Source organism: Penicillium bovifimosum (genome assembly GCF_028826915.1).
Source record: "Penicillium bovifimosum strain IBT 22155 chromosome Unknown utg000007l_segment0_segment0, whole genome shotgun sequence".
Taxonomy (NCBI): domain Eukaryota; kingdom Fungi; phylum Ascomycota; class Eurotiomycetes; order Eurotiales; family Aspergillaceae; genus Penicillium; species Penicillium bovifimosum.
In genome coordinates this window covers 654,850-668,906 of record NW_026622716.1, presented here as the reverse complement: position 1 = coordinate 668,906, position 14,057 = coordinate 654,850, and the positions used below count along the sequence as shown (strand labels likewise).

Genomic DNA, 14,057 nt, shown 5'->3' with positions numbered 1-14,057 from the left:
CGAACTCAAGCAAGACAACACACAAGATTCAGTTACACATTCAGAAATTATTGAGAGCTTAGAGCTCATCGTGAACATCCGCCTCTTCAGAAGCAGCAGACTCGGTGGGCTTGGGGCTACCCATGGAAGTGACATCGCCACCGCGCTCAACGGGCTTCTTTGCGCCTCCATCCAGGCCATCCACCTGATACTTGCCGTTCTCCTTGATGAAGGAGACCAGATCCTCAACGGTACGGGTACCGGCGTACTCAACAGGGGAGTCCTTAGAACCGGCGGGGTACAGCTTGATGGTGGGGAAGCCAGTGATCGAATCGGGCACATCGTTGGCAGTGGCATCGATCTTAGCGATGGTGACCTTGTCGTTCAGCTCAGGAACACCGGCGTACAAAGCGGCGAGCTCTTCGTACTTGGGAGCAAGACTGAGTGGGGTTAGTTTAGACATGTGATAAACAATCGTGCCGGGTGTAGAAACTTACGACTTGCAGTGACCGCACCAGGGAGCGTAGAACTCGAGGAGGACATCCTTATCGTTGTCAATGACGGTCTCCTGATAGTTACGGCCCACGACAACGGTAACAGGGCCCTCCTGGGTCTCGGGAATGGGCTCCGACTTGACGCTAGGGTCGACCTTGCCGTCAAGAACGTTCTTAATGAACTTGCCGATATCTTTGGCGTCAATCTTCTTGGTCTGGTCGTACGGGTACTTGGCGTTCTTGCTGGTATCCTGGATAGCGAAAGCGGGGAACTTCTCGGGCTCAAGGTTGAGGTTTCCTGCGTGGGCACCGAAGAGCTTGGCATCGAGGGTGACAATGTTAATAGCTCCGCGGTGCTTCTCAGCGATGGGACGGAAATCAGCGGCAAATTGCTCGCGCTCCTCCGCTGTCTCGGCAAAGATATAAGCCAGGGGGATACCGGCCTAGGCATTGTGAACAGTCAGTTTCATTGGATTCCTCTCCTCTTCACAAAACGTGGGATAATTGAAGCGTGTAGACATACCGCCATGTACTTCGAGTAAGTCTCGGGGCCAAGCTCGCCAACAAGGGGCGTGCTAGCAGTCTTAACCCACTCGAGGATGGCCTCCTCCTCCAGCTTTCCGTCATAGACAGCCTTCTTCTCATCGAAGTCCTTGTAGATAACAATTGAGGGTTGCTTGACTCCCTCGGCCTTGGCGAGGGCAGCGTCGTTGGAGGCAGCGAAGAGGAAGTTATCACGTTGGGACTCGGCGAAGGAAGTGAAGCTCTTGTTGGCAGTCTTGTCGTCGGCTGCCACGTATCCGATAATCACAATCTTGTCCAAGGCCTTGAATTCCTCCAAGTTCTCCTCGTTCACGTTGGAGACGGCGGGCATGGACTGCTTGGTCATGTATGAAACGATGCTGAGAAAACGTGTCAATTTTGCTAAACAAAGAATCCAGAATCCAGAATGACTTACGCGTCAGCCTTACGGGCGCCCGCGTAGGGCTTGTGGGAATCCGGGCCACGGAAGACCTTCAGAGTAGGGTAACCGTCCACCTCGTAGGTTCGGCACAGCTCCTCCTCCTCTGTGCAATCCACCTTGACCAAGGGGACATCCTTGGCCTTCAGCTCTGTAGCTGCCTCCTCGTACTTGGGGGCAAGAGCCTTGCAGTGGCCGCACCAAGGTGCATAGAACTCAGCAAGAACCAAAGGATGCTCCTTGACAAAGTCATCAAAGGTATCGGTTGTCAAGGTAATGACATTGGCGTCGGCATCAGCAGCTTCGGGCTCAGCTGCATGAACGGCCGCAGTAGCTCCGAGGAGGCTCACGATTAAGGGGGCGAAGGACCGCATGGTTGTATATCTCTAGATTGGAAAACAAATGAGCTCAGGACGTAAGATAGAGTAGGAAAGATTTAGGTAGAGTGGTGAAGCTTACCAATACAAATGGGATAGAAGAGAAAAAGATCCAGAGAGGGAAGAAGAGTTGTTTTTATGGGGGGGCCCTCGGGAATGGAACGATGAGGACAGTTTGTTCACTTAAGAGCAAGGCTGAGTGGAGCTTTAATGTGACTTGGCTATGCAGGGCTGCAAGGGCGGTTTTGTCTCTTGTCTCTGCACTCCGTACGTTACTGTGTAACATAATTATCAACCTAATAAATAAGTTCTAAGGTTCTTCATTATCTTCATAACTATCTCCACTATTTCTGCTTAATCTATGGGGAGCGGGTTCGGATGCTTCATACACATCGTTCTATCTCAGTCAAGTACTCCGTACACTTCAAATACACTGCAAATAATCCATCTTCAATACTCAATGTCTCTAAAGGTGACGGACACTTCCCCTTCTATCTTATTATAGAATGTTGACAAGTGGCCTCAATCTCTGCTTAGCAACCAATCTCGTATATGTAACTAATTAACAAATGGACCAATAAGCCAATCTTATTCATGCACCTTCCCCGCTGAAACCCCGGACTATTCCATATTGACTTCTGCAGGTGTAATTCCGAGGTCTGACCGTATGGAGAAGAGGTGATTCTTCCATATAACGCAACGTGAAGGACACAACTTAACTACTATCACTCTCCTATATCCTCTGTCACTCCAGCTCGACTGTCAGATATGCACCCATCATCTCTGGATCCTTTAGGTAGACGATCCAACTCAGCCCCCAACACTATGGCGTCCCGTCTTCCGCGGTCAACATCCACCATCAGCATGAGTGGCAATGGGACAATAATCAATACAGCTAGGAACACAAATGCCGGTCGAATCTCACCATAGCGATCTGTAATGGCGCCCACAATGGCTGGTCCGAAAATGCTAGATCCTTTGTCCGTGATTGCATAGAGCGCATAGAACGCCGCTTCGTAACCCGGAGGAATGAGTTGACCAAAGAAGCTTCGACAATATGAAGAGAGGCCACCCATGACGAGACCATAAACGGCCCCCAAAGGATACATTTCCCAAGGCTGGTGAAGACCGAGTCCCACACGTTGAACAGCCGGGATAAACCCAAGAAGTCCATACAGTGGAATAAGCTCAAACAGAATGATACACGCAATGATTGTCTGCGAGGGCCGGAGATTGAAGAGATTTGACACATAACTCCATGAGAATGCACCAAATACCCCTGCAAGCATAACGATCACATTGATCAACCCCAGGGCAGCAGGCTTCATATCCAGTTGTGTCTTTGCGAATAGGACAGCAGTGCCACTAACGGTAGCGATTCCATCACTGAGGAGGAACCAGGCCGCCAGGAATATCAAAATGTCCTTTAACTGTCGTGCTCGTGCGACGGTCTTTCCAAGAGACTTCCAAGCGTATCCCATATATCCAATCCAAGACTGGAGCGGTTTGCCATCAGCACCCAATAAAGGCGGACCTGGCCGAGTGCGTAGCCATAAGGCTGCTGGGATGGTAAATACAAACCACCACAGTCCTATGAGAAAAAGTACAAGGCGCAAGGAGAACGTTGCTGGACGCACGGACATAACCACCAAGATAGAGAACACTTGTAGGATCACTGCACCGATATAGCCTATACCAATGCCATTGGACGATATTCGGGTGGAAAGTTTGAGCTCCAAAGAAGGGATGGTAGCAGGAAACACCTCTGTGCTTTCCCTGTCGGACCCCAATAGCGGTGTAGTGTCATCTGGATTCCTTCGATCAATATCGCTGGTCGAAGTGGCTAAGAGGCCGTCTCCACAACTCGTCCTGTGGTCATCCACCGCAGTGGTTCCTTCGATTTCCCTAATCGATGTATGATGGCGGACCAAAACAGGCAGGAATGAGTTCAAAAGAACGAAAGATGCACCAAAACAAGTGTTGGAAATAATTGCAAGCAGTGCGCCTAATAGGTAGACCTTGGGGACTACAGCCAAAAACAACATTGTCGCAATCGAGCCAATGAATGCAAAGATAACCAGGAGTTTCTTGCGATAGCTACCATGATCAGCAGCCCCCGACATCGAGATTATCAGGACTGCTTGAACTAAAACGCTCAATGAAAAGGTATACAAGGCAAAACTTGCAGTGTTGATCTCAGCGCCGAGAAAATAGATGATGCACTGGCCATCCGATATTTTGGGACGATAATCCAGTGCATCCGAATCTGGAGATGGCAGCGACGGGCTCCAGCTTGCACTGCATGGGGTAGTTCTATCAGAAAGCAGAACACCCCGATCCCGCGCCATTTGCTCAAGCGTTATCGGGAGGAATGAACCTGTCTCAAATCAGATTCAGTCTAGGATGTTGACCCAAGGAATTCATTTTGAGTATAGCACATACCCACGGCACAGACAACGAATACCTCAGCGGCCCAGCCATAGCAGTACCAACCAGCAAGCTCCTTCTTGCTAGTTGGTCTGGTGTCCTCGCCGGGATATTGCGGACAGTCAACATTCCCCTGCATACTCATTGCAAAGAAGATCCAGACTCATAGTCTTAAACTAGACCAACTAAAGCATGGACACGAAAATAGCTTGAAGTGGGCTAGAAGTGAGTTGACTTAACGTTGCTTAGTTATTGTTGGGTGATGGCATCAAAGAAGTGAGGTCATTTAAATAGAGGGCTGAAGTGGAGGAACTGGTACAGGGAGTTATCCATGTGATACACCGTATGTAAGATAAATGTACCAACATGTATTTTCGTATTGTAAGAAGTGTTAATACATCAACATCGTTGGTAGAAACCACTAGACGATCAGTAACGGTCCTTATCCTGTAACAACAATACAACGTTAATTACACATACCAATACCACGATACAAGGGTTTATCAGGCACCAAGGCATCCAATGGAAGGCGGTAATGCATGCAGCGCATCGCGCTTTCAATTAAATCACATCTCGGACTTGAGATTGTTGACCCAGGCCTCTCTGGGCACTCAACCTTTCTTCTTACAGGAACCTTACCCATTATACCTACCACAATCACCTCTTAATCATCTTGATCACCACGACTCAGTTCCTCCACCCGTCGTTTCCTGCCATCCCGCCGGATTGTTTTGCTCCATTCCTAGCATTGCGACAACCCTGCCCTATCACCGAAATAACTCAATTTTTGGTCACAAATATCCTAATACTCAGTTGCTAGACCCATCTCAATCGAGCACTGTTCGATCGAGGGCACTGTGCGCCAGTGCCTACCCTACACCGTCGCCCTCTTTTAAGAGCCTCCAGAGCCTCAGCAGACAGTTGAAGGTCCATCTTACACCCAAGCCGTGCGCCGAGATCTTCCGACTATGAGCGGGGCCTTTTGCGTGCACAGTCCATGAAACATATGGCATCAGACTGAGGACATAATTGTTACCTCATCTTTGATCTGTGCTTCCCTTCCTACCCCAGTGCCGACTGGATCAAGCCCGGAACAGTGTCCGTGTCGGGTCGCTTGTTCTGCGCCGTGCAGGAGGCTAAGGAGGGGGAAGCTGCAACGCGCAAACTTAGGGCAGCAAGGCAATATCTACAGAAATGCCCGGAGTAGTCATGGAGAATGTCAACCTCGAGGGATCTCTCCGACGGCCTGACCTCGACGAGTCCAGAAACGGCGCGCCTAATTTCGAGAATGCCAATAAGTCTGGTCATCACTTGGACTTGAATGGATCATCAGCCCATGTCAACGGTGCATTGACCGGGGTCGCGACGTCGAACCAACAGCCAACAACCATCGGAGACAAGGCAGGGGAAATCGTGCCAACGACGCCGTTCGAACTCCCCCATATCACTCAAGGATTTTTCCCGTTCGGGACTCTGGTGAACCGCTCAGCACAGGAATGTTGGAATGAGCTTTCGGAGTTGATCGCAGAATTAGCTGCGATACATGTGCCGGCCTCAGGTGGCTCAGTTATAACCAACGGGAAACCAGCCGTTAATCAGTCATCGGAAAACGTGCACAAGAAATTGCGAATTCTGGACTTCGCTCATGCCAAGAGAGCCGAGTTTATTAAACTGCTAGTGCTCTCTCAATGGAGTCGACAAGCTGCAGATGTCAGCAGACTCATTGATATCCAGGGGTTCATTCGTACACGACACCAGTCATACGATGCAGCTCTCCAGTATGTTGGTGAAGTGAAAAGAGATCTCGTTCGAGCACAAGTCGCAAATCCGGATTTAAAAACGGCTGTGGAGGTATTGTCAAAGGGACGAGTAACTTCCTTGCCAGACGTGAGCTCACCCCCATGGCATTACGATCTGTAATAAGCTGACACCCTTTCCAGCTCGGCTACAAACCCCGCAAACGACTAACAGCGCAAGCGACTCACAAAAAGCTACTTAAGCTTGATCGGATTATCAGCGTGCGACTCGCATTACACGACTCCGTGCCGCCCCCAATGCGAAATTACCGAGTCCATGATGGACGAGTTACATTCACGGTCCCTGGTGAATTTGAGCTTGATCTCTCAGTCGCAGAAGAGTCAAGAGACTCGCAATTCTTTTTCGTTGATATTCGCTTCCTGTTCTCACCATCATCACCCATTCCCAAAGGTCGAGTGTTCAACGAGCTTGACGGCAAAGTCAACACTCTGCTTCGTGCTGATGGTTTAATGGGATGCTTCCAATTCCTTCATGGTCTTGTTCTTACGAACAAGATCAACATACTCTTCAAGCAATCCATGGAACTTTCTCGGGGGCTCTGGGCGGATTCTCTGCGTATTGAACTACTACATCGAACACTTGTCGTTCAGTATTGGGCTCAAAGATCAGGGCCGAAGAGCTGGCTCGAAATCGGAGTTAAGAGCGGTACTTGCGGTCGCAGCTCGAGCGACAAAAGGTCAGGGACATCCCAAATTGGCATTCGATGGATGCGTGACGGTCAGCCGGTCAGCATCGATGCTATAAGATTCAACCCAGATGAGCTCTCCATGAAATGTCTCCTACGAAGCGTTGTCGCGTTACACACATCACATCTCCTCCTCACTGCATTCACCACCCTCAAACGGCATGTTCTTTTCTCAAGCCATACACTATCACTGAAGGCGAAACTTTCGCCAGAAGAACCCGGAAATTGTCACCTTGATGTACAACTAACGGCCTCTCGTTCTCTTCGGGTTTCCGTTGAACCTATGTCAGGTTCCATCACACTTCGTGGGAAAGATTTGCTTCACGGAACACCAAATCTATTGGAAGGTTTCAGTGGCGATCGGGGTCCCTACAACTCATCGATAGACGAGATACTATCCCGTGTCACTCGGCTACGATGCGTCACTGCGGTGGATGAGATTGAGTCCGGCGTCAAGGCACTCGGTCTCGAGCCTGTGAACCAAAGAGCACTTGGTCTTGATCCTCGCAAGCTGTTCCCCTCTGGTGTGCTACGAATTGCTTTCTTCACCCACCGACTTTGGAACCGGCATTGGATCGCCGCAGCCACCAGCAGCATGGATGGTGACCGCTGGTGGCTCGTTCGACTTCGGCCAGCCGGGCCAACCGAGCCAACCGGGCCAACCAAGACGATACGCTTCCCTATCATGGCTTTCGATAATATGAATCTTCCACAGGCCCATATGGTCGGTACAACACTTGTGGCTTCGAAAAGGCGGCGACTCGACTACACGACGTGCGCCGAGCTGGTCCACGGTCTCACTGGAGTTCTGGCCATTCATGCGAACGCGCGTTATCTGTCAGACCTACCAGCCATGCATATTTGGCCATCGTTGGATGGTCTGCAGCTAGAAACAGATCACAGAGTCCCCGATGTCCTGTTTAACTACAATCCGTCAACACTTCCGTCTGCTTTCCGGGTCACTTTGCCCTTCGGAGTGAAGAAGCAGTCGGATTTCAATGAAATGATTCGGCTGGCTTTCCATGGAATTGACGCCAAGAGCCGCTCTGTCATAATGATGGCTCACGGCACTTTGAAGACTCGCATCAAATCTCTGGTTTTCCTCGTCTCAGAACTAGATTCTTCATTGATCATTGAAGACAAAGGCACTGGGTTTGCGCTTCGTTTGCCCGTGCCAGCTGGGCATTCTCTTGTTGCTTGTCTTCTTGAACGCTTGCAGCGGCTCCAGTGTATCCTCTCTATTCTCCAGTCACTCATACGGAAGGGAATGGAGCCTCGATCTCTGTCTTTATCACAAATCAGCTTTGCCTACGGGCCAGAGAAACGATTCTCTGCGCTCTTTGATATCAGCGTCGAGGGGCCTTCTTTGTCTGACCACATTGATGTCGCAGATGCTATCTCCAAGTCTAAGCCATTATTCCAAGTGAAGCTGGCTATCAAATTCAAGAACTCCAGTCCTCACCGTCGAATCCAAGAGCCCCTCACTGTGGCTTTGAACCAGCGGTCCTCTGAAGGCGGCGTTGAAACCATTCTTCAGCTCTTGGCTCTCACACTTCCTCTTCTGCAGTCATTGGATCAAATTACCCCTCAGTCAAGTCAAGTGGATCCATCAATTGTGCAGATCACCGTCCGCGGGCCTACTGTATACCTCTTACACTATCCTCGGTTGAAATCTCGTTTCCATTTGAGCGCAGTGACCCACCAAGACCGTTTGGTTTGGCTGATAAGGGATGCCAATGGAACGGATCAGTCTGGTCGTGATCAAGTCACAGCCATGATACAAGAGAAAATCTATCAGTCGAAAGGCGATGGTTGGACCGGCCTTGGAGATGGAGTGATCGCGGACATCACCCACGTGGAAAGCCTCATACTTGAACTGCACCAGCGTCTTAGTGCACCCGATCTCCAACTTGACAAAGGAGCCGAAACCAAAGCCGAGCAATTTCCGCAACCAATGCATATGAAAGCTTCGACGCCTGCCGCTCCGCAGCAAGCAAGAGGGAAAACGGATGTCATCACCATTGACTAGGCATCGCAATGCTATCTTTATCATCGATCTAGCCCTAACGATTCTTTGGGATTCTGATTTGTTTTAATACAAGAACAACTTCAATGTGCTCATCACTATGTATTCTTAGACCTACATAGCATCTAAATGTATTCCTGTTCATGATGCGTAAATTTATTGAAACAGCTACATTTTTAACAACGCTGTTCCCTGATCTTCCCTCGGTTGCGTACCACATCATACTCAACCCATCTCGCGGTTGGGGTACCGCCCTCTGGCAGCAAGCGCCCGGGGTTCATAACATGACAGCCTTCATAGGTCATGCAGAATGGCGCAGCTTCGGGGTCTGCAAGTACCAACGCGGTTGGCAACGGGTACAGTTGCAAGGCGGACGCACGATCCCATAAGACTGGCCGCAATGGCAACGGAAACGGAGAGAGTGTTCCTTGGTCCAAAATTGTCTTGACTAGTCTGCGGGCCATCGACGCTCCAGACGAGACGGCCGCAGCCTTGATGCCGGCCTGTTGACCCACGTCGTCTAGCTGGCTCCCGCCCGCAGCAATTGCAGCTTCAGCAGCACCGCTGTTCAATGGATCCTGCATTGTAACGTCTGGATCGCTGTCAAGGGTAGTGTTGACAGCGCAACGTCTCAGCCTCCCAGAGATATCATCGCGAAAGATGGCGATGTCATGCACTGGCCCGAACCATGAAAGACGCGCAGGGTTCGAAGTCCAAATCGCGTCTCCCATGGGTTCCGAGTTCTGAGAAGTGTTTATCTCCGAATTCGCCGTTGCGAATGCACGCCTTACTCGAGAGGTAAACAGGTCTGGGATGGGTTGTCGCGGTATTGTTGAAGCTGCACCGGCAGAGAATGCCGATGCCCAAGGATCATTATCACCCGGCACAAATACAAAGGTCGAGTGCTGCAACAATGCTGGGAAATCGGACAAAACTAGGGCCAACGAGTCAAAGTATTCTTTGTACTCAATGCTCCCAGCTCGACCGCTTCCACTGATGATGGCTTTCCGCGCAAAATTGCCTATCAAGACAAAAGCTTGTGGGCGTTCAGGAAGAGAAAGGTCATTGTAGGTACTGAAGACCTTTCTCAAGGCATCCAGTGTCTTCATGTGGTCTAGATTGACTTCACTCATGATAGCAACCTTCAGCTTGGTTGTCTCCGCTGTTTCCTGATCTCTGCGCAGGCATTGTTCCTGGATTCGTCTCATTCGTGCGCCCTGAGCACGTTCACTTCCGAGTCCGAGAAAGTCGACCCATCCAAATCCACCACTCGAACTCAGCTGCCCGTCATGGCGGCTGCTTGTTCCCAATGAAATATCACGTCGCTCACACGGAGGTCCGCAAATAGATATGCCAACAAACTGACCTCCGATGGCGCCCCCGATCCCCGTATTTCCCCCCAACGCAGCACCTTTCACCATCTCCTCTTCTTCATAGATACCGTCGACGAGCACGATCATTCCTGGCGCAAACCATGCACCATCTTCGGGTATCATTCGGGCGTGTCTCAAGTCCAATGCTACACTTCCAGTCAAGTCCACCAGGGACAAGTCTCCAGTGGGGGATGTAGAAAGTAATCCTAGCAAAAGATGCGAGGTTCCACTTCTGCCCAGCAAGTTTGCGATTGGCGTCAGTTTATAGGATTGTCGCTGGGCAAGATTGGACGATGCACGTTGCAACGAAGGCACACCAGCAGTACCCAATGAGCTCTGAAAGGACTCATTTCGAAGAAGTCGCTGATACACGAGATTGTATCTATCTCGGAATAAGGCAGTCTTGTGGGATGGCGATGGGAATAAGGATGGCTTCGACTTGATCGCTTCAAAGTATTTCTTGTCGACGTTATACGTCAGGCGCGGAAGATCAAAGGCAGCAATCACCTTGAGCCAATTCCTGGGATGAAGTGACAGTTGTGTATCATCTTCCTCGGTCCCTGGGTTTGAAGTATCGCCAGTTTCAATTCGCCCGTCATCTAAACCCAGGCTGGATGCCTTCAAGGGACCATCTTGGGAAGTTGATTTCCCAGAAACCACCCTTCCGCCGCTCATACTGCCCTCGAGGGTTTGCAGAATCGTCTTCAAGGACGCTCCTTTTCCTTCCTCGACAATCACTCCCCCGCCGGCTCTTTTCCATATCTTGGCGACTTCGTCCAGGACTCGCTCTGCTAAGCCTTCCTCGCGCCATCCTGAACCACAATTCTTGCCCACAAATACTGCTAGTGTTTGAAGCGCGGATGACGAGATTGTAAGATTGTGTTTACGGGTGAAGGTCCGAAAAGCCACTGGGCGCAGGGTTGATGGGGGGAGTAAGATCGGGAGAATCGATGTTTTGGGGGAGGCGCATTTCCCTTGGGTAATCTGAACGGACGCGCAGGTGTCCCAAATGCAGGCGAGGATGAAGGAATTGGATCAGCTATCTTGAAGCGATCAGGTTGTCGCGGAGTCGAGTCCATCTTTCCAAAGACGCGAAGACTTCAATGCGAAGTCGTGTGAACGGTGTGATCTGGTTCTGATAAAGATGCAAATCGTAATTCAATGATGCTCTCCGGACACAGAGTTAGAAGAATGGCAATGCATATGGTAGTGTGTGTATGTAAGGAAAGATCTGGGATTTCAATTTGAGACGCGTGACGCGCGCCGCGCCGGAGCTAAAGCTCTCCCTTATCTCTCCCCGTTACTTTTCATTTTCTTACGAGTCACTCCTTACACTGCCTCACTTCCTCCTTCTATCGCAATTCGCCATTATCCCCCATATCTCCCATCATGGTTGATTCACAAGTCCAATCTCCCAACGCCTCGCAAGAGAAACAACTCCAACTCGACGATCTTATTGCACGTGCGGCTGCTAAGGATGCGACCAAAGACCATGATGCTGCCTCGGAGCTATACTCCCAAGCTACTGAACTCCAGGCCGAGCTCAATGGCGAATTATCCCCCGAGAATGCGGATCTGCTCTATGCTTACGGCAAGTCATTGTACAACGTGGCTGTGAGTAAAAGCGATGTGCTTGGCTCCAAGGTCGCCGGTGAGCAACAGCCGGACATCACCACATCTTCGAAAAAAACATCTTCTGCGGGATCTAAATCTACCAAGGATTCCCTTGTCCAAGACACAATCGCCAATTCGATGGCGCAAAAACCATCCTCCGTGAAGCGAGCGGATAAAGAATCGGATTCCACGGATTCCAAGCCATTTTTCCAGTTTACCGGAGACGAGAACTTTGTTGACTCTGAGGACGAGGACGAGGAAAATATGGAGCAGGCCGAGGACGATGAAGAAGAAGATGATTTCGCCAATGCTTTTGAGGTCCTAGATCTTGCCCGCGTTCTCTACCTCAAGAAGCTGGACGCTGCAGAGGAAAAAGACGGAGGTAAAGGGAAATCGACTGAGGTTTCCAATGATATCAAGCATATCAAGGAGAGACTCGCAGATACACACGACCTCCAAGCTGAGATATCTCTGGAAGGGGAGCGTTTCAATGATGCCGTCACGGACTTGCGGACTGTTCTCGAATTAAGAAACTCACTATATCCTTTGGAAGATCCATCGGTTGCTGAGTGCCATTACAAGCTCTCCCTCGCTCTGGAATTTGCTTCGGTTCAACAAAGTGATGAGCATGCTAGCAATGATAAGCCAAAGGTCGATGAGGAGATGAGGAATGAAGCTGCCACCCAGATGGAACATGCTATCGAGAGTTGCAAGGTCAGAATGGCCCAAGAGGAGAAAAAGTACGAAACAGAGAAGGACGAGGATGAAGACAAGGCAACTGCGACAAAGCGGAAAATTGCTAACGTCAAGGAAATCATCGCGGAGATGGAGCAAAGGGTAAGTCTGTCCTGTGGATTTTCATATCGCTTTTCTGAACTTTTAATTGATGATGGTCGCAGCTAATCGATCTACGCCGACCACCTGTCTCGATTGAAGAGAGCGATCAAGCCAGCGAAAGTATGCTGAAGGGAGTCCTGGGTCAAATCATCGGCCAGTCAGCAACGGAGCAGAAAGCTCAGCTCGACGCAGCTAGCAAAAAGGCGACAGATCTATCTGCCTTTGTCAAACGGAAGCCTGCGAAGCAGCCAACTCAGCAACCTGAACCTCCCTCGAAAAGACCTGCCGAAGAGCCCGCAGAAAATAATTCCAAGCGGTCTCGGGTCGATGATGCCTCCTCATAGGTATTCTCGTATCGCCTGATTTCGTCCATTTTATGTATCTTAGATCCCCAATTCGATATGCCCAGGGTATTAATGATTTTCACTAAGTCCAGTCTCGTGTCCTATGATCTTCACATACTGAATCGAGAACCTCTTATTGGCTGCTACTGAATCAAAATGTGGTGGAATTGGATGCAGTAAAGAAACAAAGATTGCTACAGGGTATCTTGTCATATGCAACGGCCTTATTTCAACAAGTGTCCTGCAGCTTATCAGATTCCAAACATGGCGGGTCGACGTTTGATTTCGCGAGTTTTTCGACGTGCAGCGAGGCCCGGACTCCAGATCCCTGCGAAGAGATCCTCGCACTCATCTTCATCTTGGCTGTCAAACTCTGTACCTGCTGGACCGGACTCAACCGCAGATAGATGATTGACTTGCTGGGAGAGATCGACAGTGGATGGAGACTCCCAGCATGAAGAGACCACAATCTTTTTGGTTTCCAGAATGAATTTGCCAACCTTGTACCGTTGTGATTCTTCCTCGGCCGCGACATACTTCCAGCCCAGAACACTGTCGCAGAAGGTGCAAGTCACATCGCTTACGGTGTGTGCACCTGTGACAAGCTGGCGAGGAACCGGGCGTTGCAATATTGTATTGGGAAGTGAGGCCGTAGGTGAAGACGACGCGGTGACGGACATGGCCGTGGCCACGGGTTCTGCCGACACAAGATAGGCACGGCCATGGCGACCCGTAAAACCTTTGCTAATTATTTGAGAGGTCAGGCAAAGATGGGATGCGCAGCCTGCGCAACGTATATAGGAAACATGGCCTTCGAGAGACTTCTGGTTCGTGTTTTCGGTTCCGGGGTCGGGAGAAGAAAGCCCCACAGCATGTTTTGCAGGGACCACAGATGAAGTAAGCAGGAATTTGGGGAACTGAAGAGACTTGATGCGCTCTTTGGGCATTCTGATAAGTTGCCTATAGACACAGACTTGACTCTGACCATAAGCTTGAGAGAAGGTACTAGAATCTATGTAGGGGATGCCGGTGAGGTCATGGCGCTTATCTTTGCCTTATCTTATCTGTCGCGGCTTCGAAAAAGCGGGGAAATGGATGAGCTTTCTCATATATGTCACATGT

The 14,057-nt window shown here is 50.1% G+C and overlaps 6 protein-coding genes across 6 annotated transcripts; 2 read left to right on the top strand and 4 right to left on the bottom strand.

Moving 5' to 3' along the window:
- Nucleotides 1-58: 58 nt before the first annotated feature.
- Nucleotides 59-1,808, bottom strand: pdiA (protein disulfide isomerase PDI1; the record flags this gene model as incomplete). Its single annotated transcript, XM_056669910.1, has 4 exons — nucleotides 59-419; nucleotides 477-916; nucleotides 997-1,375; nucleotides 1,432-1,808. 4 exons carry the CDS (start codon nucleotides 1,806-1,808, stop codon nucleotides 59-61), a joined length of 1,557 nt encoding a protein of 518 aa, XP_056517709.1.
- Nucleotides 1,809-2,536: 728 nt separating this feature from the next.
- On the bottom strand, nucleotides 2,537-4,383 carry atg22-1 (putative autophagy protein Atg22; the record flags this gene model as incomplete). The annotated part of the gene is made up of 2 exons (XM_056669909.1): nucleotides 2,537-4,188; nucleotides 4,254-4,383. The coding sequence occupies 2 exons, from the start codon at nucleotides 4,381-4,383 to the stop codon at nucleotides 2,537-2,539; spliced, it is 1,782 nt and encodes a 593-aa protein (XP_056517708.1).
- A 1,049-nt stretch (nucleotides 4,384-5,432) lies between these two features.
- On the top strand, nucleotides 5,433-8,770 carry N7515_009164 (mediator of RNA polymerase II transcription subunit 14; the record flags this gene model as incomplete). The annotated part of the gene is made up of 2 exons (XM_056669908.1): nucleotides 5,433-6,125; nucleotides 6,179-8,770. The coding sequence occupies 2 exons, from the start codon at nucleotides 5,433-5,435 to the stop codon at nucleotides 8,768-8,770; spliced, it is 3,285 nt and encodes a 1,094-aa protein (XP_056517707.1).
- A 173-nt stretch (nucleotides 8,771-8,943) lies between these two features.
- Nucleotides 8,944-11,219, bottom strand: N7515_009163 (DNA polymerase epsilon noncatalytic subunit; the record flags this gene model as incomplete). The annotated part of the gene is made up of 2 exons (XM_056669907.1): nucleotides 8,944-11,048; nucleotides 11,135-11,219. The coding sequence occupies 2 exons, from the start codon at nucleotides 11,217-11,219 to the stop codon at nucleotides 8,944-8,946; spliced, it is 2,190 nt and encodes a 729-aa protein (XP_056517706.1).
- Nucleotides 11,220-11,529: 310 nt separating this feature from the next.
- N7515_009162 (SHNi-TPR domain-containing protein) lies at nucleotides 11,530-12,935 on the top strand (the record flags this gene model as incomplete). Its single annotated transcript, XM_056669906.1, has 2 exons — nucleotides 11,530-12,591; nucleotides 12,654-12,935. The coding sequence occupies 2 exons, from the start codon at nucleotides 11,530-11,532 to the stop codon at nucleotides 12,933-12,935; spliced, it is 1,344 nt and encodes a 447-aa protein (XP_056517705.1).
- Nucleotides 12,936-13,186: 251 nt separating this feature from the next.
- N7515_009161 (yippee/mis18 family protein) lies at nucleotides 13,187-13,882 on the bottom strand (the record flags this gene model as incomplete). Its single annotated transcript, XM_056669905.1, has 1 exon — nucleotides 13,187-13,882. One exon carries the CDS (start codon nucleotides 13,880-13,882, stop codon nucleotides 13,187-13,189), a length of 696 nt encoding a protein of 231 aa, XP_056517704.1.
- Between the last annotated feature and the right edge of the window lie 175 nt (nucleotides 13,883-14,057).